General features: G+C 41.2%; 3 protein-coding genes across 4 annotated transcripts in view; 2 read left to right on the forward strand and 1 right to left on the reverse strand.

The window, feature by feature from the left end:
• LOC311302609 (uncharacterized protein) overlaps positions 1–25437 on the reverse strand; it is a 495915-nt gene that overhangs the window by 142866 nt on the left and 327612 nt on the right. The gene's annotated exons all lie outside the window — the stretch shown is intronic.
• Positions 1–25437, forward strand: part of LOC311302813 (uncharacterized protein) — a 273934-nt gene that overhangs the window by 62507 nt on the left and 185990 nt on the right. The gene's annotated exons all lie outside the window — the stretch shown is intronic.
• Positions 1–25437, forward strand: part of LOC311302632 (uncharacterized protein) — an 85515-nt gene that overhangs the window by 11306 nt on the left and 48772 nt on the right. Inside the window, exon 3 of the mRNA XM_084428630.1 lies at positions 20312–22361. Within this exon, the coding sequence (XP_084284756.1) occupies positions 20312–22361 (2050 nt within the window). The remainder of the gene's footprint in view (positions 1–20311; positions 22362–25437) is intronic.

Consider the following 25437-nt stretch of genomic DNA (forward strand, 5'->3'; position numbering starts at 1 on the left):
GTGCAGTTTTATTTTAAGTTCACAGGCTCCAGACTAGCATCAGAGGGCGGCGGCACCGGAGCCACTGAGTTCTGCAGAGAGTATCTGGTGGTGCTGGGGCTGACAATAAAGCACTAAGCTTAATTTAGGGTGTAGATGACATAAATTATTAACATTCATAATGTCTTAATGTTCATTAAAAAGCTAAATGAGTGAAATAATTTATATTAGGGAGTGAAAATAGCCAATAATCATTCTACTGTTTACAATGGTAATTTATTTATTTTATTATTTTTAAATCAGTGGTTAAATAAGTGCTGGAAAAAGATGTGTAGTACTTAAATAGCGTTTGACTATTTCTGTCACAATACCATAGTTATGGTTAGAGTTACAACATTAGCCTAAATCCATAGTGAATGTGGATTGACCAACGTGGTTGCTGATTTGGTTGCTGATTTGTGGACTGAAAGCCTTCTATAAATGTTTCTCCTGGTTTCCACTTCAGCGCTGTTTGATCTGATATCTATGGTTTATAACAGAACTCTACGTCGATTCGAAATGTTTGTCACTGGAACTCGCAGTGATGATGTTATTAATTCTGAGGCGAATTCAATGGATTTCTTCACTGAATCTCCAGTGTCTGGATCTCCTAGTAACAGTGTCGCCGCGTGATCGAGATCGGCCCGCGACTGGCAAGTTCGGGGCGCTGCGCTGTCTATGATTGGTCCGAACTAATAAACTGTAAGGTTTGAGGGCGAACCAAACACAAATGAATCTTCCAGGTGATTTGTTCAAAAATAATTCCACTCAACATTCCAGACCCCAAATCACCAATCCAGAGCCATAAAATCCAGGCTCTAGCCACACTAAGAACTTTATGGCCAACTAAAGCAACTAAAGGAAGAACGTTGTCAATGTTTGATGGTTTGGAAAAGACTAATTGGTTCAAAGATGGCAAAGCTCAGAGCCCAATCAAGATAACGGCAGATGTTGCTGGATCCCACGACAGATATACAAAACAGACCTCCTTCTTCTTAAGGACCTCTGGACGACCCCAGGGTTGAAATCTCTTAAAACGAAAGAGACTGGGACTTTACCCATAAAAATACATAAAATCATCCCAAAACAATTATTGATGCACTTATAATCAAACATCGCTTAACCTGTTAAGCTGCAACCCCACTTTTGAAAAATCCCCAGAAATGACATACCCAAACTGAAACAGATACAGTTCATGAACCCTTTGCATTAAAAGCACAAGTATGATCTCATTTGAAAGCTGACACCTGGCAGTTTATTGTAAATGTAGAATTAATTATTGTCATAATGACAAAAATTGTTATAAATAGCTTCAAAGTTTTGTAAAATTATTAGAAATTAATTTTTATGAAACATCCTCATGAAAATAAAATTGAAGTTGGCACTGGAGCAATCTAGAAATGCACTACAGCTAAAGCCATATGTCTAAACATTCTATGTTTAAAATCTGAAGATAATAAGTCCAAAACTCTGTATTTAGTTAAATGTTTTTCAAGACCATGTCAAATGACTTTATTTTGATTTGACGCTAAAATGCTACTGATGTTTATTGTCATCTTCTAACCATCTATCCAGTATATTGTCTCTATTGTTTTGTGGTGCAGACGATCCCCATTCAGTCTCAGTCTCCCCCTGCACACATTCACACCTCTCCAGCCTGGTTATGGCTCGAAATATGCATTTCTTTTGTCTGCATTATAGCTACTAACGACTGGCTATTCACAGGCTATTCATAGGGTTTCAGTCCCTAATTTCTTTTCTCAAAGTTTACCTCAGATTTTAAACTGTATCAAATGCATTTCTTGAATAAAGACACATTTCAGGTAGCATTCAAAAAATAATAAAAGTATAACTTCTAGGTAGCAGGTGCACCTAGGGCTAGCTAGCATGTTAGCTTAGCACACCATCAATACACGACAATTTATGAGATTAAAACCATGTTTGTGCTCTAAACTTACTTTTTAACGCACGTTGAGTATTTTAAATAATCTTCTGTGATCTAATTTGGCTTCAGATAAAAAAAAATCAGACAGAAAATATACTATTGGATAGTGTTCTGCACAATGATAGTCTATAGATTAGCATTACATTATAAATATAATCTATTATTATGAAAATACCTGGCATGGCTTGAAAAACACAGGTAACTCAAATATCAGTGCAATCATGTTTATTGTCTTCAAAACATCTGTATCTGCATGTTACAGCGCGATCTCGTTAGCTTTGTGTGTATCAGTCAGGTATCAGTGACGTCCTGGAATGTCACATGGTCATGGCTCTTCTTCATGTTCCATATATGGACTATTATTGTGCATGTAGCGCCCTCAGGCTATTGGTATGAATTAAAAAACACAGTATCGGAATACCAAATGCTCATAAAGATTACATCGACGCATTTGGGTATAAATTCAATAAATATTATTCCTGTCTATAGAAATATGATGTAAATCTATGAGAATCTATCAATATTTCTCCAAATCTGCACATTTTTGAGCTAAAGCCCTGAGGGACGTTGTTTTGTGTATCGCTGTCATGACGACAGCACGGAGTTTTTTATGAATGAAAGCGGCTGACGCGCATAATTCATATTAAAGGTATCGACTCATTTTTTCATTTCATAACTCCTGACACAAATTAAGACATAACTGTCACTATGAGTTTCTCAGAATACAATAGTGGTCAAATACTGAAACTTGAGTATTATATCTTTTTAATTATGTATAGTTTGTCAAGGTATAACATTAAATCTGATAGTAATTTTGAATTAAATAAATAAATAACGCTTCAGTGCGCGGGCGCACTGGCAACGGTTAACAGGTTAACCTGTTAAGCTGCAACCCCACTTTTGAAAAATCCCCAGAAATGACATACCCAAACTGAAACAGATACAGTTCATGAACCCTTTGCATTAAAAGCACAAGTATGATCTCATTTGAAAGCTGACACCTGGCAGTTTATTGTAAATGTAGAATTAATTATTGAAAATAATCCTCATGAAAATAAAATTGAAGTTGGCACTGGAGCAATCTAGAAATGCACTACAGCTAAAGCCATATGTCTAAACATTCTATGTTTAAAATCTGAAGATAATAAGTCCAAAACTCTGTATTTAGTTAAATGTTTTTCAAGACCATGTCAAATGACTTTATTTTGATTTGACGCTAAAATGCTACTGATGTTTATTGTCATCTTCTAACCATCTATCCAGTATATTGTCTCTATTGTTTTGTGGTGCAGACGAGCCCCATTCAGTCTCAGTCTCCCCCTGCACACATTCACACCTCTCCAGCCTGGTTATGGCTCGAAATATGCATTTCTTTTGTCTGCATTATAGCTACTAACGACTGGCTATTCACAGGCTATTCATAGGGTTTCAGTCCCTAATTTCTTTTCTCAAAGTTCACCCTTACATTTTAAACTGTATCAAATGCATTTCTTGAATAAAGACACATTTCAGGTAGCATTCAAAAAATAATAAAAGTATAACTTCTAGGTAGCAGGTGCACCTAGGGCTAGCTAGCATGTTAGCTTAGCACACCATCAATACACGACAATTTATGAGATTAAAACCATGTTTGTGCTCTAAACTTACTTTTTAACGCACGTTGAGTATTTTAAATAATCTTCTGTGATCTAATTTGGCTTCAGATAAAAAAATCAGACAGAAAATATACTATTGGATAGTGTTCTGCACAATGATAGTCTATATAGATTAGCATTACATTATAAATATAATCTATTATTATGAAAATACCTGGCATGGCTTGAAAAACACAGCTAACTCAAATATCAGTGCAATCAAGTTTATTGTCTTCAAAACATCTGTATCTGCATTAGGGGTGACCCCGAATAGTCGAAGATTCGATGCTTCGATAGGAGGAGCCTGATTCGACTACCGATCTCATGGTCGAATCTTCGCCGAGGTGTTATGAAACGAGGATCATGCCACTTTGGCTATATGAGGGCGCTCAATTTCACATAGAACTAGCTTTTATGTCAATACGTTAATATTCAGCCTATTATGATAATGCTGTATATAAAAATGTGCAAAGAAAGAAGCTTTTAATAAATATTTTTTAACGTGCGTGAATAAATCCAAACACCCCGTGATAGATTTAAGTTTCACTTTCGATCCGTGACCGACAGAGGAGCGTCTTCGCGGCAAGGATTTAAATCTTTAACAATGTCTGGGATAAGAAAATCTAAAGTGTGGATGTACACCATCAGAAAGGATATTCTCCAAGGCTGGATTTAGCATCAGGAAAACCATTATCGCACTTCTGCCGGCCAACGTTAACACGTTTCACGCATAGACTGGGTTTCACGTTAGAATGTATTTTATCCGCGCGCACAATTTGAAAAGACTCCAACGGACACAGACAGAGTGAAAGACTGGATGTGTTCTCTCGATCAGGTAGGGTACAAGTGATTTCAAAACTTTTCAGCCGGTTCTAATTTGATTTTTGGATGCTGTGAACATTTTTAGCTAAAAAGACTGCCTCCAGTTTAGCATTTATTGTTGTTTCTGCAGTTAAAAAGACAAAGTTGAAAATTCTGGCTACTATCGTTATTTTAATAATTTCTTTATTTTTATTTTATTTATTAATCTGTCAGGGTTATCTAATCTAACTATTTGTGGCTTGTGTTTTGAATATATGTTCCCCTGCACATTAGGCATTTTGCACACATTTGCTCCTCATCTTGTGACTTATTCTAATTTATTTCGTTTTGTATTTTTTATTTATTAAAAAGGTATTGGCCTATTCTGTTCTAATTTAATTTTAGTAAATTAATTGTTTATTTTTTCGGTGCATCGATGTTGTGCTGTAGGCTGGTCTGCTCGCACAGGTAATTTAGCCGATTTAATTTGATTTGCATGTGAAATGCAAATCCTGTCTGCAGTGTGGCCTTTCTGGAGTTATGTTATTTCTTAGTTTTATTGATCCAAAATGTTTTTATACATTTTCTTCTATATCTTTGTGTGATTTTCTGTACATCGCGGCTTTGAAACGTTAAAGCCCCGCCCCCAGCCCCACCCCCACCCCCATACACATGATTCGACTATTAGTCGACTATAGGCAAGACATGACGATTCTGGTTCGACTATGAAAATCCATAGTCGGGGACAGCCCTAATCTGCATGTTACAGCGCGATCTCTTGTTAGCTTTGTGTGTATCAGTGACGTCCTGGAATGTCACATGGTCATGGCTCTTCTTCATGTTCCATATATGGACTATTATTGTGCATATAGCGCCCTCAGGCTATTGGTATGAATTAAAAAACACAGTATCGGAATACCAAATGCTCATAAAGATTACATCGACGCATTTGGGTATAAATTCAATAAATATTATTCCTGTCTATAGAAATATGATGTAAATCTATGAGAATCTATCAATATTTCTCCAAATCTGCACAGTTTTGAGCTAAAGCCCTGGGGCCGTATTCACAAAGCATTTTATCTTACCATTAGGAGTACTCCTAAATCGCACTAAAAGATTTTAGCTAGGAGTTTTCTCTTAAAAGTTATTCACAACGCCTTTCAGACCTACTCTTAGTAAAGAAAAAGGACAACTCCTAAACTAAGAGTGAGTCTTCGTTGCTATGGATGACGTCATTACTTATGCACGAGCTTGACTGAAGTGACCACCTTGATTGGCTGATGATTGTAACGCGGGAATGATTCCAAACCCCTCCCCTACGATGATGATTGACAGGTGACAGGTCTGAGAATGCGTGCGCTACACAAGTAGTGCGAAGGACGGAAGATGATGAATAACTGAATAAATAGCCTAAATGAATAAAGAGTAAGGAAAAACAAATAGCCTAGTAGCCTAATGAAACATATGGATTGATGCAATATCTTTGCAACATTATTGAATTAATCTGTCACTATATGCACTATATGCCTCTGCCTACGTTTGCAAAGAGAAGAACGAAAGAAAAGAGATTTTAATTTGATTCACAATCAAACGTTACAATTAGTTTACATGCAATGAATGAGTATTTTTGCTTGTTGTTGGTGGCGTTATTGCATCCCTTGTTATGCCTACAATGCTAAATTGTTCCCTCGCGATTGAAAGCTCCTGTAGCCGCCGCGTACGCATTTCAAAACATCGCAACGTGAAATGTCACTAAAAGCGGTTTGTGAACAGGTCTTAGTGAGTTAGGAGTCCTCTCGACTTCTTTTAAGCTGTCCCAGGCTTAGGTGCTACTTTTAGGGCTAAAATGCTTCGTGAATTACTCTTAGTCAAAAAAATTAGGAGTCCTAAAGTTACGAGAGACACGCCCATTATTTTTAGGAGTTGCTCCTAAATTCGCCAGTTAGGAGCTACTTTTAGCCTTAAAATTCTTTGTGAATACGGCCCCTGAAGGACGTTGTTTTGTGTATCGCTGTCATGACGACAGCACGGAGTTTTTTATGAATGAAAGCGGCTGACGCGCATAATTCATATTAAAGGTATCGACTCATTTTTTCATTTCATAACTCCTGACACAAATTGAGACAACTGTCACTATGAGTTTCTCAGAATACAATAGTGGTCAAATACTGAAACTTGAGTATTATATCTTTTTAATTATGTATAGTTTGTCAAGGTATAACATTAAATCTGATAGTAATTTTGAATTAAATAAATAAATAACGCTTCAGTGCGCGGGCACACTGGCAACGGTTAACAGGTTAACTACATAATTCTATATTGTGTCTACAAGCTATATGTGTGTCTAATATGCATGGATCCCATATAAGTCATTTAACTGTTATAACTATTAGATGTTTGAATGAAAGTGTGTCTTGTTTTCTATCAGTGTGATCGTATTGTCTTAATTCAAAAGATGGCTTGATTGAAATGTGTAAAATGTTTTGTATTCTTATAATAGTAATGATGTCTAAACTGTGGCCTCTGTACTCTCTGCTAGCTGGAGAGTAAGGAGATCACAGATAACGCATGATTTACGATGAGAAGTGAAGAAAATGCCACATCTGAAATAAAAAATCGTGTTTCAATCGTGAAAAATGTTTCATGAACCAATTGCCTGGATTTAATATATAAAATTGCATTCATATTCTTTATCGCTGAAGCTTTTTCTTTATTATAAGGGTGTATTATTCCATTAAAAAAGGACTGTTTATAAGGTGACAATCCGTTATACATCTTGAAGATTTTTGTATTGTATTGTATCTTCTGTTATAAAGACGAAGATTGACATTCCGTTAATTAAACAAAATAAGAACACAATGTTGTAAAAAATAAACAACTTAGGCTATGTTCTGTTAGATGTGTTTTGGCTACTTTTTGTTTAATTATGTCTCTAATGAAGATATAGCCTATTAACAAAAATAAATCTTATTAGGCCTATATAATATATCATATTAAAAAAAAACTTAAATATAAAATATAAAAAAGCCTATATAAAATATATTTTCAAAAAGGGCCTCATTGATTAATTTTGCATGATTGGGGGCTGTATTTGCTTAAGCTTTTTGAACGTGTGATAAAGGCGCGATAGGCTGTCAATTTCATGTGGATAAAGGCATATTTTGTACATGACTACACATGTCCTTATAAGGCCAAAAAAATATGTCGTTTTAACAACATAACAGAAAAAGGTGTCGTTTTAATGACATAACATCTCGTTATTACGAGAAAAGATGTCGTTAAAATGACATAAGATCTCGTTATTACGAGAAAAGATGTGTTCACTCGCCGACGCCTCCATGTCGTGATTCTACGGTGACGCATTGCTGCCACATACATAATATTTTTTTCCCCAATTATGTCATAATAACGAGATCTTATGTCGTTTTAACGACATCTCATAAATGAACCGAAACTCAGCATATAATGCACATTCACATTCACGTTCACAGCGTATTTAGACACATTTAGACGCATTCATAATCATTACTTTTACGAAGTGGACGAGCGGAGCGGAATATTCAGAAATGCGCTCTACACTCACGAGCTCTGATCGGAACAAACCCGAACCTCACTGACTGCTGAACTTGCGCAGAAACATCAAAATATAACCAGCTTTTTTAAATGGTTTTTAAAACTAAACACTATTTTAGCACAAATTATGAGCTTATTGGCGATTTTTTTATAATTATTGACAAAATTTGAATATAGTAAAAAAAAATTTTTTTTTTTTTTTTTTACTTTTGGCTGGGCCTATTGAAAAGTGGGGCCGTGTCTGAGCTACAGGACATCGTCTTTCAAAACATAACCTGCGCGAAAGAGAGAAAAAAAATGAATGTCATTGTACCCAGCACTTCTGAAAATGCACTTCCGAATGCGTCTCTGTCCCCAGCACATTTCAAAACCAAACTGACGCCCATGGTCGCCGCATGCGCATTTCAAAACATCGCAACGTGAAATGCCACAAAAAGCAGTTTGTGAATAGGTCTTAGTGAGTTAGGAGTCCTCTCGACTTCTTTTAAGCTGTCCCAGGCTTAGGTGCTACTTTTAGGGCTAAAATGCTTCGTGAATTACTCTTAGTCAAAAAAATGAGGAGTCCTAAAGTTACGAGTGACACTCCCATTATTTTTAGGTGTTGCTCCTAAGTTCGCCAGTTAGGAGCTACTTTTAGCCTTGAAATTCTTTGTGAATACGGCCCCTGGTGTCCCACTTTCACATGCGCAATAATGGAAGTCAGTGCAAGAAAAAGTCTATTGTGAACGGCCATTAATAATTACATTTACATTTAGTCATTTAGCAGACGCTTTTGTCCAAAGCGACTTACAAATTAGGACTAAATTAAGCGAGTCATCGTGAAGAGTACTACTACTACGAGTACTACTACAAAAAACAAAGCAAGAAGTGCTCAAAATACGAAGTTCAGGCATTGTCCAGAGTTGCATAAGCCCGATAAGCGAGGATATAAAAAGGAAAAGGAATTATTATTATTTATTTATTTATTTTATGAGGTTAAGTGCTCACGGAAGAGAAGAGTTTCCAGCTGTCTTTTGAATGTTGTCAGGGATTCTGCATTCCGGATGAGGGTGGGGAGAGCATTCCACCAGCATGGAACTGTGAATGAGAATGATTAAAACATTGATTAAAATAATTAAAACGTTTTTAGTAAAATAAATATCTATCTCAAAGTTGGTGTCAAAATATGTCAATATTGTATATTTTAATGTTAATATGTTAGATAATTGTGTCATTGATCAAATATATTTATTAATTATTGCTAAAGTAACAAGGGATTTGTGTAAAAATAATAATTGGAAGATAAATTTTGCTCATTAATGGAAAGTTTCAAGGACATATGATCAATTTATAAAAAGGCATCAAATTGTCATAATATTTTATAACAGTTGTCTACTTTCTACCTGTAGGAGCCATTTATGTTTATTGTTTGCATACTATTTTATTTTGTTTGGATAGATTCATATAAGTATTTGGGACACTGGGTGACAGTGATTAGATGCACATGGTTGTATTTAAGGGGGCATAGGTGACAGGAAGCGGTAGCCACAGGTAGGGGGAGCCCACACAGTTCTCACCAGACAGACCACAGACAGACCACAGAGCACGGATTACAGATCAGATACACGGCACGCTAACAACTGGGAACAAGATAAGAAACAACAATCAACTGGTATGTTCATCTGTTTGTACAATTTATTACAATAAACCACAAACCTCAACTGCAATAATCTTTGAAAAATCTTTGTGTGTCTGCGTTGAAACTTCACCCCTACCTGTGTGCATGATGGCAAAATTGGTTTAAACATGATAAGGATTGCCAATACAAAAGTGAGAACTAAGCTCTATGAGTGAAAATTGAGCCTGTAAAAGTATTGGAACTGGATAAAGATTGTTTCCACGGAAGAACTGATTGTTTTCTTTCATGACTGGACGCCGTCATTCCCAATCAACGGAACATTGACGCCACCTGTGCGGAGCTGATTGACGGAGATTGGAAACTCCGAATGACAACGCGCAGGCAGAGGGGTATGTGCAACATTAAGCTTTATTGGAAAAGCCAGAAACAGCTACATTAATGGACCTAGTTGACTGAAGCATATACTGTCACCACAATATCAGCTGTCTGAAACCTTATGTGATTGCCGTGTGGTTTACTGGATCACGCTAAAAGTGAAACAAATATGTCCATTGTCATGTCTGATGTTCGGTCACAAGATGGCGATGTTGCACTGGATTCTGAAAAAGAAAAAAGGGTTATTAAACACACTGCTAAAGGTTTGGAAATGTTCATTGAAAACTGTCAGAAAATAAGAAACTTGAAATGTAAACAAGCTAAGAAGTTAATGGAATTGTTGAAAGAGCTCATGAAATCAAAATGGACCCTATTTACTTTGTTAGTGCATATTACTAGTCTTGTGGTGAACAATTAATCCGTGCAAGTTAAAACACGGAAAAAAATGTTTTGGCTTCGTAATCTTTAATCAAAATCTGAAAATGCCCCTCCTCTCTGCATTGGAGGACCTTCCCTGATGACGTATGCTTGACGGCTTGGGTTGAGAAACGCTTAACCACTCCCCTCAAACCGTTAGTCTGTAATGAGCAGAGATGGAGAGGAGGAGCGCTAGAGTAAAACCCTGCCCTCTGTTCAATATTCCTTTTCACTGGGAAATACGTCACAGCACTGGAGAAAAGTCGTTTGCAACTTCCGGTTCACGCGGACTTTAAATTAATCAACATCTGTGATGAAGCCAAAATAAATCATGAGTCATTGGTGAAGTTACCACTGCCTGAAAATGAACTTGAAAGGCAAAATCACTGGTTTCAACAAAAAATGGAAACTTTTGATGGTTTTATACAGGATGTAAATGTGTGGTTTTCAGAGGTTGGGTGGCATAAAAAACACACCATTGCTGAAAGTGTAAACACAGATGACATTGGACCGGATGACAGTGTTTCTAATGTGTCAAAACATAAATCAAACCACAAATCAAGTTCTTCATCACGTGCATCTTCAACATCCTCTGCTCGCATTAAAGCTCAGGCAGAAAAGGCTGCTCTCATGGAACGGGTTGCCGCTCTGCAGAAAAGGCATGACCTTGAGGCACAGGAAGAACAACTGAAAAGGTAGAAAGAACAACTGGAATTAGAGACTGAACTGGCAGCAACCACTGCAAAAATTAATGTACTTGAATCAATGAGATCAAGAAACAGCTCAAGAGTATCTGATGGGATGAACTCGTATTTGAGAAAAGGAACTGCTCAAAAGGAAACGTCAGTCAAATTAAATCCACATGCAAAGACCTATTTACCTGATCAAGTGCAACAAAGACAGAATGTGCAGATGGGAACTGAATCTTCTTCCCAGCAACAGGTTGTTCGACCAAAGGAAAGAGCTGATGGACCATCTGCTAGAGCTCAGCATATGACTCATCTAACACAACAACCTGTATTCAAAGATAAAAACAAAGGTGATATCTATCACATAATTCAAAGGCAAAGTGACATCACAGCTCTTCTCACTCAACAAAATCTCTCTTCTACTTTACCACCAAGAGACATTCCTGTTTATGATGGTGATCCATTGCAATATGGAGTTTTCATCAGGGCATTTGAGAGAGGAGTGGAAAGAAAGACCGATGACTACAGTGACTGTCTGCATTTCCTAGAGCAATACACCAGAGGGTATCCAAAAGATTTAGTCCACAGCTGCCAACATTTGCCTTCAGCTGAGGGATATAAAAGAGCTAAAGATCTGCTTAAAGAACATTTTGGTAATGAACATAAGATTGCCACAGCATACATGGACAAAGCATTTGCCTGGCCAGCGATCAAGCCAGAGGATGTGAAAGCATTGCAAGCATTTTCATTATTCCTGAGAGGTTGCTGCAATGCAATGCGACAGCTCACCTATATGGAGTTGAATGTTGCTTCCAGTATGAAGACCATTCTTCTGAAACTGCCTTACAAGCTCAGGGACAAGTGGAGGAATAGGGCATGTCAGCTCCAAGAACAACATGGACGTCGAGCTAGTTTCTCTGACTTGGTAGACTTCATGGAGAGACAGGTGAAGATATTATCAGATCCACTTTTTGGAAACATCCAGGATGCTAAGACAATTACATCTGTCAAAAGCTCCACCTTTGTCAAAGCAAGAGAAAAGCCGAGACCAAGAGGAAGCAGTTTTGCAACTACTGTAACACCTGTAGAAACAGAAAAACAAGAAAGAATTACAACAAATGAAACGAAAAATGTATCTGCCACTAATTCTCAAAATTGCTGTTTGTTCTGTGAAAGAGGTGGTCACACATTGGTGCAGTGTCCACAAATCAGGAAAAAGATGCACAGGGAAAAAATAGACTTCTTAAAGAAAAGGGGAGTCTGTTTTGGATGTTTGAAAGTAGGACACATGAGCAAAGACTGCAATAGTCGTTTGACTTGTGACGTGTGCAATAAAAATCATCCTGAAATACTTCACACTGAACAAAAGGACATGGGAAAGAATACAGAACTGAATGAGAAATCAATTGGGAGCAATGTCGTTCTCTCACCTCATACATGTGGGCATATTGGGGCCGGTGAAGAAGCCTGTCTCTTCTCTATTGTTCCAGTACAAGTAAAGACCCCCAAGGGAGACACCGTGTTGCAAACTTATGCATTTTTGGATCATGGAAGCTCATCTACCTTCTGCACAGAAAGCTTGATGAGAAGACTGAATGTTACAGGACAAAAGGCTAGTATTCTTCTGCGTACAATGAACCAAGAGAAACTTGTGACCAGTCATCATATCTCAGGTTTAGAGGTATCAAGTCTGGACAAAAATGATTTCATACAACTGTCCAATGTATTTACACACAAGACCATGCCTGTTTCCAAGCTCAACATTCCAAGACAAGAAGACCTGACTCAATGGCCTTACTTGAAGGATATCAAGATTCATGAAATAGACGCCGGTATTGACCTGCTCATCGGCACAAATGCTTCTAAGGTATTGGAACCTTGGGAGGTGGTCAATAGCCAAGGGGATGGACCATACGCTGTGATGACCCTACTGGGTCATCTATGGTCCCTTGAGAGGAGACAACGACGTCAGGGATGAGAATGGCTGCCCTGTTGCTGCTGTCAATCGAATGTCTATTGTGAATCTAGAGGAGCTACTGGTTAAACAATACAATCATGACTTCAATGAAGTAACCAGCAAGGAAACAGAGGAAATGTCCAGAGAAGAGATTAAATTCTTGGATATGGTGAATCACTCAATAAAAATGACAGATGGTCACTACTGCCTAGACTTACCTTTTAAGGAAAAAAATCCCAGCATGCCAAATAACCGTTGCATAGCAGAGCAGCGCATCCAAAGCCTGAAATGCAAGTTTGGTAAAAATGAGATGTTTCACAATGAATATACAACTTTTCTCAAAGAAATGATCGACAACGGCTATGCTGAAATGATACCAGTAGATCAACTGAATCGTAATGATGGGGAACTCTGGTATATCCCACATCACGGGGTGTATCACTCAAGGAAAGGAACCTTAAGAGTGGTCTTCGACTGCGGTGCTGGCTTTAAGGGAACATCACTCAATGAACAATTGCTACAGGGTCCAGATCTTACCAACTCACTCATCGGAGTACTCATCAGATTTAGACAAGAACCAGTTGCCCTGATGGCTGACATCAAAGCAATGTTTCACCAGGTCAAAGTGTCAGAAAAACATATTGACTATCTGCGATTCCTATGGTGGCCTGATGGTGATGTGCAGCAGGATCTCGTCGAATACAGGATGAAAGTACACCTCTTTGGAGCAGTGTCATCACCGAGTTGTGCAAACTTTGCACTAAGAAAGACCGCTGAAGATAACAAAGCTCACTTTCCGGCAGAGGTTACAGACACCGTAAAGAACAACTTTTACGTAGATGATTGCTTAAAATCCATGTCCACAGAACAGGACGCTGTTCTTATGGTAAGAGACCTGACTGCTCTCTGCCAGAAGGGAGGTTTCATATTGTCAAAATGGATCAGCAACAGCCGTAAAGTATTGGCATCCATTCCACAAGAATACAGAACCAAAGAGACAAAAGAGTTGGACTTGGACAGGGACAACCTGCCAATGGAAAGAGCACTAGGATTGCACTGGTGCGTTGAAACAGATGTGTTCATGTTCAGAATTACTGCACAGCCACGAGCATACACCAGACGCGGCATCTTGTCTGTGGTTGGCTCTGTATACGACCCTTTAGGATTCCTAGCACCATTTATTCTGCCAGCCAAACTGATTATGCAGGAACTCTGTAAAAAAAACCTTGGATGGGATGAAAACATACCCCAAACTGTTTCTCAGCAGTGGACAGGATGGTTGGCAGATCTGAACAAGCTGACAGAGTTTAGAGTGGACCGTTGCATGAAGCCCACAAGCTTTGGTCAAATCAGAAATGCAGAGTTGCACCACTTTTCAGATGCAAGCGAAAGTGGATACGGTACGGTTTCATATCTTAGACTGGAAAACAATGACGAAGAGGTGCATGTTGCTTTCATGATAGGGAAAGCAAGAGTATCACCATTAAAACAAGTAACGATTCCCAGATTGGAGCTCACAGCTGCAGTTCTAGCTGTCAAAGTTGACAGAATGCTTCGGAAGGAATTACAGCTTCAGCTGAACAAATCCATCTTCTGGACTGATTACACAACAGTGCTGAAATATATCAACAATGAAACCAAACGTTTCCGAACATTTGTAGCAAATAGGATCTCCTTTGTAAGGGATACTACCGATGTGTCACAATGGAGATATGTTAGCACAAAGGAAAATCCGGCAGATGAAGCCTCTAGGGGGCTAACAGCAAATCGCTTCTTAAGCTGCAAAAGATGGATCAAGGGACCAGAGTTTCTCTATCAACCAGACAGAGAATGGCAGAAACCTCATTTGGAAACTGCAATCTCTGCCAATGATCCGGAAATCAAGCAAGACATCACAAGCAACCTCATTGTTAAAGGTCCATTGAACCCCACCAGCTCTCTGATAAGTTATTTCTCTTCATGGAGAAGTCTGATGACAGCTGTAGCTTGGCTACTTAAAGTAAAAACAACCATCTTACTGCTGACTATTGCATCTTGGATCTTTTTCGATCCAAGATGGCGCCGCGGATGGCTGCCTCGGTGTGGAGCTCTCCAGTCATTGTGTTGTTTTTGTTCGTTTGTTCTGCGTTTAGTCATTCTTTTCCTATCAGTTTCACCAAAGACGAACTTCTGGACATTAGGAAACACACACCAGACAAGTTTTTTACAGATTTTGATTACTCAGACGTTTTACTGGACATTCTCGTTGGAGGCGCAGCGGTGTTGTTAAAACGCGCGGTCAGATGCAAACGCGGGAAGCGCGCCGGCGCGCTGGTTAAACTCCGCGAGCGCGGCCTCCGCACTGCACTACCCAGTATTCATCTTGCGAATCTCCGATCTCTTCCTAACAAAATGGACGAACTTCTTCTCCTCACCGGCACTAACAAGGATTTTTTTAACTCCGCTGCTCTGTGCTTCACTGAAACCTGGCTGAGTGAAGCCATACCGGACAACGCACTACATCTGCCGGGCTTCCAGCTGTTCCGAGCGGATCGCATCGCGGAACTAACGGGGAAAACGAGAGGTGGTGGATTGTGTTTCTACATTAACGAAAGTTGGTGTTCAGATGTAACAACACTGAAGAAGATGTGCTCTCCTAATTTAGAGGTGCATTTCATAAACTGTAAACCTTTCTACTCGCCGCGGGAGTTTTCCTCATTCATTCTCGCGAATGTTTACATTCCTCCAGACGCGTGTGTGAGCGCGGCGCTACAACAGCTGGCTGAACATATAGCTGAAATGGAACAAAGGTACCCAGACTCTCTTTTAATCATTCTTGGGGATTTTAACAAAGCAAATCTCTCCCGTGAACTGCCAAAATACAGACAGCATGTTACATGTCCTACCAGAGACAGTAATATATTGGACCACTGTTACACCACGATAAAGAATGCGTATCACTCCGTCCCACGGGCAGCTTTGGGGCTCTCTGATCACTGTTTGGTTCATCTTATACCGACCTACAGGCAGAAACTGAAATCAGCTAAACCTGTATTAAGGACTGTAAAAAGATGGACCAACGAAGCAGAGCAGGATCTACAGGCCTGCTTCGATTGCACTGATTGGACTGTTTTTGAAGATGCAGCCACCGATCTGGATGAGCTCACAGATACTGTAACATCATATATCAGTTTCTGTGAGGATACATGCATTCCTACCAGGACATTCTTATCATTCACTAATGATAAACCATGGTTTACTGGGAAACTCAAACAGCTTCGTCATGCCAAAGAGGATGCTTACAGAAGTGGGGATAAAATCTTGTATAACCAGGCCAGAAACAAACTGACAAAGGAGATCAGAGTTGCTAAAAGAAGCTACTCTGAAAAGCTGAAAAACCAGTTTTCAGCCAACGACCCGGCATCAGTCTGGAGAGGCCTGAGGAACATCACCAACTACAAATCACCATCCCCCCCATCTGTGGAGAATCAACAACTGGCTGACACTCTCAATGCATTCTATTGCAGGTTTGAGAAGCCCAGACTCACACCTCACACCCGCCCTGATGTGCACTTCACACATCCACCATCACCTCCTGCAACCCCTCTCCTCCCCACTTCTGCCATCCAACCTGAGCTTAAGGTCTGTGTGGAGGACGTGAGCAGAGTCTTCAAAAAACAGAAGACTAGGAAAGCTTCAGGCCCAGACGGCATCTCATCTGCTTGTCTAAAAGCCTGTGCTGACCAACTGGCCCCAGTCTTCACGCAGATCTTCAACAGATCATTGGAGCAGTGTGAAGTTCCCTGCTGCTTCAAACGCTCCACTATCATTCCGGTTCCCAAAAAAACTAAAATCACTGGACTTAATGACTACAGACCTGTCGCTCTCACGTCTGTGGTCATGAAGTCGTTTGAAAGACTGGTGTTGGCCTATCTGAAGGACATCACTGGACCCCTGATGGATCCCCTTCAGTTTGCTTACAGAGCAAACAGGTCTGTGGATGATGCAGTCAACATGGGACTGCACTATATCCTGCAACATCTTGACAGACCTGGGACTTATGCACGGATCTTATTTGTGGACTTCAGTTCGGCCTTCAATACCATCATCCCTGATCTTCTCACAGCCAAACTGACTCAGCTCTCCATGCCATCCACAATCTGTCAGTGGATCTCCAGCTTCCTGACGGACCGGCAGCAGCTAGTGAGACTGGGGAAACTCACATCCAGGACCCTCACCATCAGCACTGGCGCCCCCCAAGGGTGCGTTCTCTCCCCACTGCTCTTCTCCCTGTACACTAATGACTGCACTTCTAAAGACCCCTCTGTCAAGCTCCTGAAATTTGCAGACGACACCACTGTCATCGGTCTCATCCAAAATGGTGACGAGTCTGCTTACAGACTGGGGGTTGAACAGCTGGCTGTCTGGTGCAGCTATAACAACCTTGAGCTGAACACACTCAAAACAGTGGAGATGATCGTGGACTTCAGGAGAAAACCCCCAGCACTCCCTCCTCTCACCATCATGAACAGCACTGTGGAAGCAGTGGAGTCATTCAGGTTCCTGGGCTCTACCATCTCCCAGGACCTGAAGTGGGCAAATCACATTGACTCCATTGTGAAAAAGGCCCAGCAGAGACTGTACTTCCTTCGCCAGCTGAAGAAGTTCAATCTGCCACAGGAGCTGCTGATCCAGTTCTACTCAGCCGTCATTGAGTCTGTCTTAAGCACTTCCATCACTGTCTGGTTTGGTTCAGCTACCAAATCGGACATCAGGAGACTACAACGGACAGTCCGGACTGCAGAGAGGATTATTGGTGCCCCCCTGCCAACCCTCCAGGACCTGTACTCTTCCAGAGTGAGGAAGAGAGCAGGTAAAATCATCACAGACTCCACTCACCCTGGACACCCCCTGTTTGAACTGTTACCGTCAGGACGGCGACACAGATCACTGGCCACAAGAACTTCCAGGCACAGGAACAGTTTCTTTCCACAGGCCATTTCCCTTCTGAACACTTAACATGCCCCCCAAAGCATATGCCTGTAAGTGCAATACTCCCACTGTCTAGTGCAATAAACTCAGGTGATATTTATATCTATGTTATTCATACTACTCAAAATACTGTAAATATGTTTATAATCTGTAACATGCGCTAGACTCCCACTGTCTAGTGTAATATTCTCTAATTCAGGTGATATTTATATTATTCATACTACTCAAAATACTGTAAATATGTTCATAATCTGTAAATGTTTATTCAGACTAAACCCAACTGTGACCCTACTTTTTTACTTTTATACTATTTTTATTTATTTTTTATATATTTTCATTCTTAGAATTTGTATTACTATGTTCTTGTTGTATTTGTATTTGTATATGTGCACTGGAAGCTTCAGTACCAAGAAAAATTCCTTGTGGGTGCAAGCACACTTGGCAATAAAGCTCTTTCTGATTCTGATGCCTGAAGAGGCCAAGCATCCAGTTATTCTCTTGAAAGACCTGCACATATCCACATTATTGCTACGACATATCCATGAACAACTTGGCCACGGAGGAAGAAATCATATGCTATCTCGACTCCGTAAAAAATACTGGATTGTCAAAGCTAACTCGGCAGCAAGAAGGATCATAACAGACTGTGTTGTGTGCAAACGACAACGGGGAAGAGTTGGAGAACAGAAAATTGCAGACTTACCCCTGGAAAGGATTCTACCAGACAAGCCTCCATTTACAAATGTTGGAGTAGACTACTTCGGTCCTATAGAGATCAAGAGGGGACGAAGTCTTGTTAAAAGATATGGTGTAATCTTCACCTGCATGGCAAGCAGGGCAGTACACCTTGAAATCGCATATACTATTGACACAGACTCCTGCATCCATGCATTATGAAGATTTATTTGTCGACGAGGTCAAGTGTTGTCTTTAAGATCAGACAATGGCACAAATTATATTGGAGCTGAAAGAGAACTGAGAGAATCACTCAATGCCCTGAATCAGGACAAAATCCAGACTGCTATGCTTCAGAAGGGAATAAAATGGTATTTTAACCCCCCAGCAGGATCGCATCACGGTGGTGTATGGGAGCGTTTGATCCGCATGGTTCGGAATGTGCTGCACTCTGTTCTTAGCCAACAAGTTCTGGATGATGAAGGATTGCAAACTTTAATTTGTGAAGTTGAAGCAATTTTAAATGATCGACCCATTACAAAGCTTTCTGAGGACCCAATGGACCTGGAAGCACTCACCCCAAACCACCTTCTTCTATTGAAAACCAAGCCAATACTACCGCCTGGACTCTTCATAAAAGAGGACCTATACCAAAGGCGCAGATGGAGACAAGTCCAATACATGGCAGATCTCTTCTGGAAAAGGTGGACACAGGAGTACTTACCTTTAATCCAAGAACGTCAGCGGTGGTCAAAGGTAAAAAGGAACTTTGCTCCAGGTGACATAGTTGTGGTGGTTGATTCCTCTGCACCACTAGGCTCCTGGTTAATGGGCAGAATACTGGAGACGAAAGCAGATGCACAAGGCCTTGTGCGTACCGTTCGGCTTCAGACAAAAAACAATATATTGGAAAGACCAATAACAAAGATATGTCTGATTAAGGAGACTGAGATTGAGAAGGACTGATGGTAAAGACCAGATCCCACCATGTGCCATGTTCTGGACACCTCTGGCCCAAACAAAAATAAAAAAAAAGTGTATAATGTATATAGCTCCTTTCATTATTTTTTGGTAATTGTTATTTGTTATATAAGACAATTAGGGGCCGGTGTGTAGGAGCCATTTATGTTTATTGTTTGCATACTATTTTATTTTGTTTGGATAGATTCATATAAGTATTTGGGACACTGGGTGACAGTGATTAGATGCACATGGTTGTATATAAGGGGGCATAGGTGACAGGAAGCGGTAGCCACAGGTAGGGGGAGCCCACACAGTTCTCACCAGACAGACCACAGACAGACCACAGAGCACGGATTACAGATCAGATACACGGCACGCTAACAACTGGGAACAAGATAAGAAACAACAATCAACTGGTATGTTCATCTGTTTGTACAATTTATTACAATAAACCACAAACCTCAACTGCAATAATCTTTGAAAAATCTTTGTGTGTCTGCGTTGAAACTTCACCCCTACCTGTGTGCATGATGGCAAAATTGGTTTAAACATGATAAGGATTGCCAATACACTACCATTACATCAGGGCTCACTTTCATGTCCTTTCACTTTATATTTCAGTTATTTTGATGTACTGAAAATGAAATTGAATATTTTTTTCTTTCATGTTAGACCTGATGGAAGAGAGCGAGGAGAGTGAAGAACTGAGTGAAGTGGAGGAGGAGAGTGAAGAACTGGGTGAAATGGAGGAGGAACATCAGGTCAAACCTGGAGGAAAACCTTTGAGTCGCTCAAAGACTAAAAAGACATTTTTAAAGAAAAGAAGAGCCAAGAAATATTTCACCTGCACTCAATGTGGAAAGAGTTTCACAACCAAACAAAGTCTTGAGCGGCACATGATGATCCACACCGGAGAGAAGCCGTTCTCATGTGATCAATGTGGGAAGAGATTCTCATGCAAACGAAGTCTTAAAGAACACATGATGATTCACACCGGAGAGAAGCCATTCAAATGTGATCAATGTGGGAAGAGTTTCAGGCAATCAGCAAACCTTTATGTTCACATGAGAATCCACTCAGTCGAAAGAAGAGCCAAGAAATCTTTCACCTGCACTCAGTGTGGAAACAGTTTCACAAGCAAAAATGGTCTAGAATGTCACATGAGAATCCACACCGGAGAGAAGCCGTTCTCATGTGATCAATGTGGGAAGAGTTTCAGGCAATCAGCAAACCTTAATGTTCACATGAGGATCCACACTGGAGAGAAGCCGTTCACATGTGATCAATGTGGGAATAATTTCACAGACAAAAGTAATCTTAATATTCACATGAGGATCCACAATGGAGAGAAGCCGTTCTCATGTGATCAATGTGGGAAGCATTTCTCAATGAAACATCATCTTAAATGTCACATCAGAGTTCACACCGGAGAGAAGACGTTCTCATGTGATCACTGCGGCAAAACTTTTCGTCATGCATCATCCCTGAAGACACACCTGAGAGTTCATACGAAGGAGAAGCCATATTCATGTTCTGTGTGTGGAAAGAGTTTTTCACGGTGGGACACTTTACATAAACATGAGAAAACTCACACTGGTGTAAGAGAGTACATGTGCTTTGAGTGTGAGAAGACTTTTACTGCAGCGAACAGTTTAAAACTGCACCAGAGAATTCACACTGGAGAAAAACCTTACAAGTGTTCACACTGTGACAAGAGATTCAGTGGATCAGCAAATCTGAAAACACATGAGAGGATCCACAATGGAGAGAAACCTTACAAGTGTTCACGCTGTGTCAAGAGATTCAGTCGATCAGCAGATCTGAAAACACATGTGAGGTTCCACACTGGAGAAAAACCTTACAAGTGTTCACACTGTGACAAGAGATTCAGTCAGTCATCACATCTGAAAACGCACGGGAGGATCCACACTGGAGAAAAACCTTACAAGTGTTCACACTGTGACAAGAGATTCAGTATGCCAGCAGATCTGAAAATACATGAGAGAATTCACACTGGAGAAAAACCTTACAAGTGTTCACACTGTGACAAGAGATTCAGTCAGTCAGCAAATCTGAAAACACATGAGAGGATCCACACTGGAGAAAAACCTTACAAGTGTTCACACTGTGACAAGAGATTCAGTCTGTCAGCAGATCTGAAAAGACATGAGATGATTCACACTGGAGAACAACCTTACAAGTGTTCACACTGTGACAAGAGATTCAGTGTGTCATCATCTCTGAAAAGACATGAGAGAATCCACACTGGAGAAAAACATTACAAGTGTTCAGACTGTGACAAGAGATTCAGTGAGTCAGCAGATCTGAAAAGACATGAGATGATCCACACTGGAGAAAAACCTTACAAGTGTTCACACTGTGACAAGAGATTCAGTCAGCCAGAAAATCTGAAAACACATGAGAGGATCCACACTGGAGAAAAACCTTACAAGTGTTCACACTGTGACAAGAGATTCAGTGTGTCATCATCTCTGAAAACACATGAGAGGATCCACACTGGAGAAAAACCTTACAAGTGTTCACACTGTGACAAGAGATTCAGTGACTCATCATCTCTGAAAACACATGAGATGATCCACAGCAGAGAGAAGTTGCACACGTGTGATCAGTGCGGAAAGAGTTTCTCTTTTAAAACTCACCTGAAGCGACACATGGAGATCCATACAGCGGAGAAACCACATCACCTCAGTCTGAGATCACGGTAAGTAGTTTATTTTCATGTGCTGAGTAACAAAGTCTCTTCTGTGTAAGTTAGACACACATCACCCTATAGCCAAATCTCTCCTCTCCACCTATAGCCGGTGTGTGGTGAGCACAGGACACTTTGTTGATTGATTGATGTCCATTAACTTGTTTTCAACCAACAGGAATGTCTAATTTGTTAGTTCAGATCAATGCAAAAAAACACATATTTGCTCTCTGACAGTAGGAGGCGCTCATGTAAAGCAGAAATACAGCACTATACAGGGCTCTAGACTGCGACTAAATGGTCACATTTTGCGACCTTTTTTAAGAGAGAGCTGCCATTTCTGCCGCATACGAGAAACATCACACGGCAAACGAAAGCAGACTGAACCCACGCTACCCGTCTGAGCTGCGCAGCGCAAACAGTTTATCAGCTCAGAGCAATACTAGACAGCAGTTTACTCGTGAGCCGATCTCGATCACGAAACAACATTACTACACAGTGCTGGCAGATCCATTGAGAAAGCATTTTAAAGGGATAGTTCACCCAAAAAGGAAAATTAGCCCATGTTCCCTTACGAGAAAGGTTCTCTCGTACTGCGTTGCAAACACTATGGGAATCTCCTTTCTCGAGAATGATTGTAGCCTTTATTTTAAAATGCATTGCAGCTGCACAGCTAGAGCATCATAGCTTGAGCGCTAGCGAGCTCATTGGCTGTGCTGCAGCAACTGCACAAACCTATGGCGAGTCGGCAGAGGCGAGCGGTCCAATCGGAGCGTTTGGCACCTTGCCAGCCTCGAACGCGCCAAAATAGGCGTGGCTGAAGAGTATAAATTCCGAGAGAACTCGCCATATGACAGATTTAATCTCTTTCAGCTCGAGCTCTGTTTCTCACCTCGTTTTGCTGACCTCTCCGGATAAGAAGCCGCCTCGCAAACGAGCAGCCCTTCAGTGGAACATCTTCAGCACCGTCATTCCTCGCCCAAGCTGATCGTTTCCCTGTGGCATCCGACGAGATATCCTTTACAAGCTTTCTATCTAAAAGAGCAGAACGTGTTGTTTCAAATGCCACTCCCCATTTGCAAATCCTGCGGGATTCCCCTTCATGTGTCGGACCGACACACCCAGTGTGCTGTCTGCCTCGGTCCTGAGCACGCCGAGGCAGCACTCACTAAAGGTGGCTGCCTTTCATGCAACAGCATGCCCGTCTCGGCGCTTCGATCTAGGCTCGCTCTCGCTACTTCAGAGAGCGGGCCCGCCCATCTTCCATCTCCGGCACCCATCGAGCCCTGTAGGAAGAAGCGGCGCGAGCAGAGGATCCATGAGTGTGGTGATCTGAGCGCCTGCACACCGGGTCCCTCCCCATGTGCCCTCTCCTTCACCTTCTGATACTTCTCCTGTATTATTTGCAAAGAGGGACCAACACCCCTCTCTCCAAGCGGCTGCACTCGTCTCTTTCGGCGGATCTGCAGAGGACCTGGATGACGCAGTTTCTGTGGCGGGTTGTCACTCACGCTGTCGACTGGTTCTCGACTGGTTTTCCCCAGAAGAGCCGCTAGAAGCCGCCTTAATGAATGGTTCCTGCCGGGGCACCAACAGGCTCCTCGCCAGCGCCGCTCCATTTTTCCCCGAGGTCCACATCGAGCTCACTAAATCCTGGCGTGCGCCCTTTTCAGAGCGGATGTGCTCTTCTGCTTCTACCACGCTCTCATCTGTTGACGGAGCTGAAGAGAAGGGCTATGTGAAGCTCCCGCCACTTGAGGAAGAGGTCGCCGCTCATTTGTGCCCTCCCACTGCAGGCAGTTGGAGAACAAAAGCAACGCACCCGTCTAAGCCATGCAGAACTACTACCGCTATGGCCGGTCATGCCTACGCCGCTGCTGGTCATGGATGCGGCTCTCTCCCCCCTAAGACAGCGGGGAATGCGCATTCTGAATTACTTCGATGACTGGCTCATACTGACTCAGTCAGAGGCGGAGTCCCATACTCACAGAGCCTGGCTCCTTGGCCATCTCGAAAGCCTCGGGCTCAGGGTAAACTTTGCCAAGACTGTGCTGTCCCCCAGCCAACGGATCACGTTCCTGGGAACAGTTCTCAACTCTGTTTACATGAGAGCATGGCCCACGTCGGGCCGGGCTCTGTCGATTCAGCGGCTCGCCGCGTCTTTCAAACTGGGCTCCTGTGTACCCCACAGAAAGTTTCAAAGGGTTTTGGGCCTTATGGATTCAGCATCGTTAGTACTCCAGCTAGGCCTACTGCATATGCGCCCCCTTCAGCTGTGGCTAATGCCTCAAATTCCAGCCCATGCGTGGCGTTCGGGCCTCGTAAATATCAGGGTAAACCAGCGCTGTACCAGAGCTCTGGCCCCCTGGAAGGTCACCAGCTGGTATCAGTAGGGTGTGAACATGGGTTTGGTTTCACAGAGGAGGGTTATCTCAACAGACGCTTCCAGCCTCTGGTCGAGCTCGGAGAAACACCTACTCATCAACTGCATCGAAATGAGGCACCACATCTTGGTCTTAGTCTCGCTATTAGTGAACAAAAACAATTTCTAAAGCTAGGTCTTCTAAACATTAGATCACTCACACCTAAGGCAGTTATTGTAAATGAAATTGTCACAGATAATAGCATCGATGTACTTTGCCTTACTGAAACCTGGCTTAAACCAAATGATTATTTCGCTCTTAATGAGTCTACTCCATCAGGATACTGTTTTAAGCATGAGCCCCATCTGATTGGTCGTGGCGGCGGTGTTGCAACAATCTATAGAGATATTCTTAATGTTACCCAGAAAACAGGTGACAAGTTTAATTCATTTGAAGTATTTGTACTAAATGTTACGCTCTCAGATGTAAGAAAAAAATCCCTATTATCTCTAGCCTTGGCTACCGTATATAGACCGCCAGGGCCTTACGCTGATTTCCTAAAAGAGTTTGCAGATTTTCTCTCAGATCTATTGGTCAATGTCGATAAAGCATTATTTGTTGGAGATTTTAACATACACGTAGATAATCCAAATGATGCGTTAGGGGCTGCATTTACAGATTTATTAAACTCCTTTGGGGTCAAGCAAAACGTCACTGGTCCCACT

Source organism: Rutilus rutilus, assembly GCF_951802725.1.
Source record: "Rutilus rutilus genome assembly, chromosome: 1".
In the NCBI taxonomy this organism is placed as follows: Eukaryota; Metazoa; Chordata; class Actinopteri; order Cypriniformes; family Leuciscidae; genus Rutilus; species Rutilus rutilus.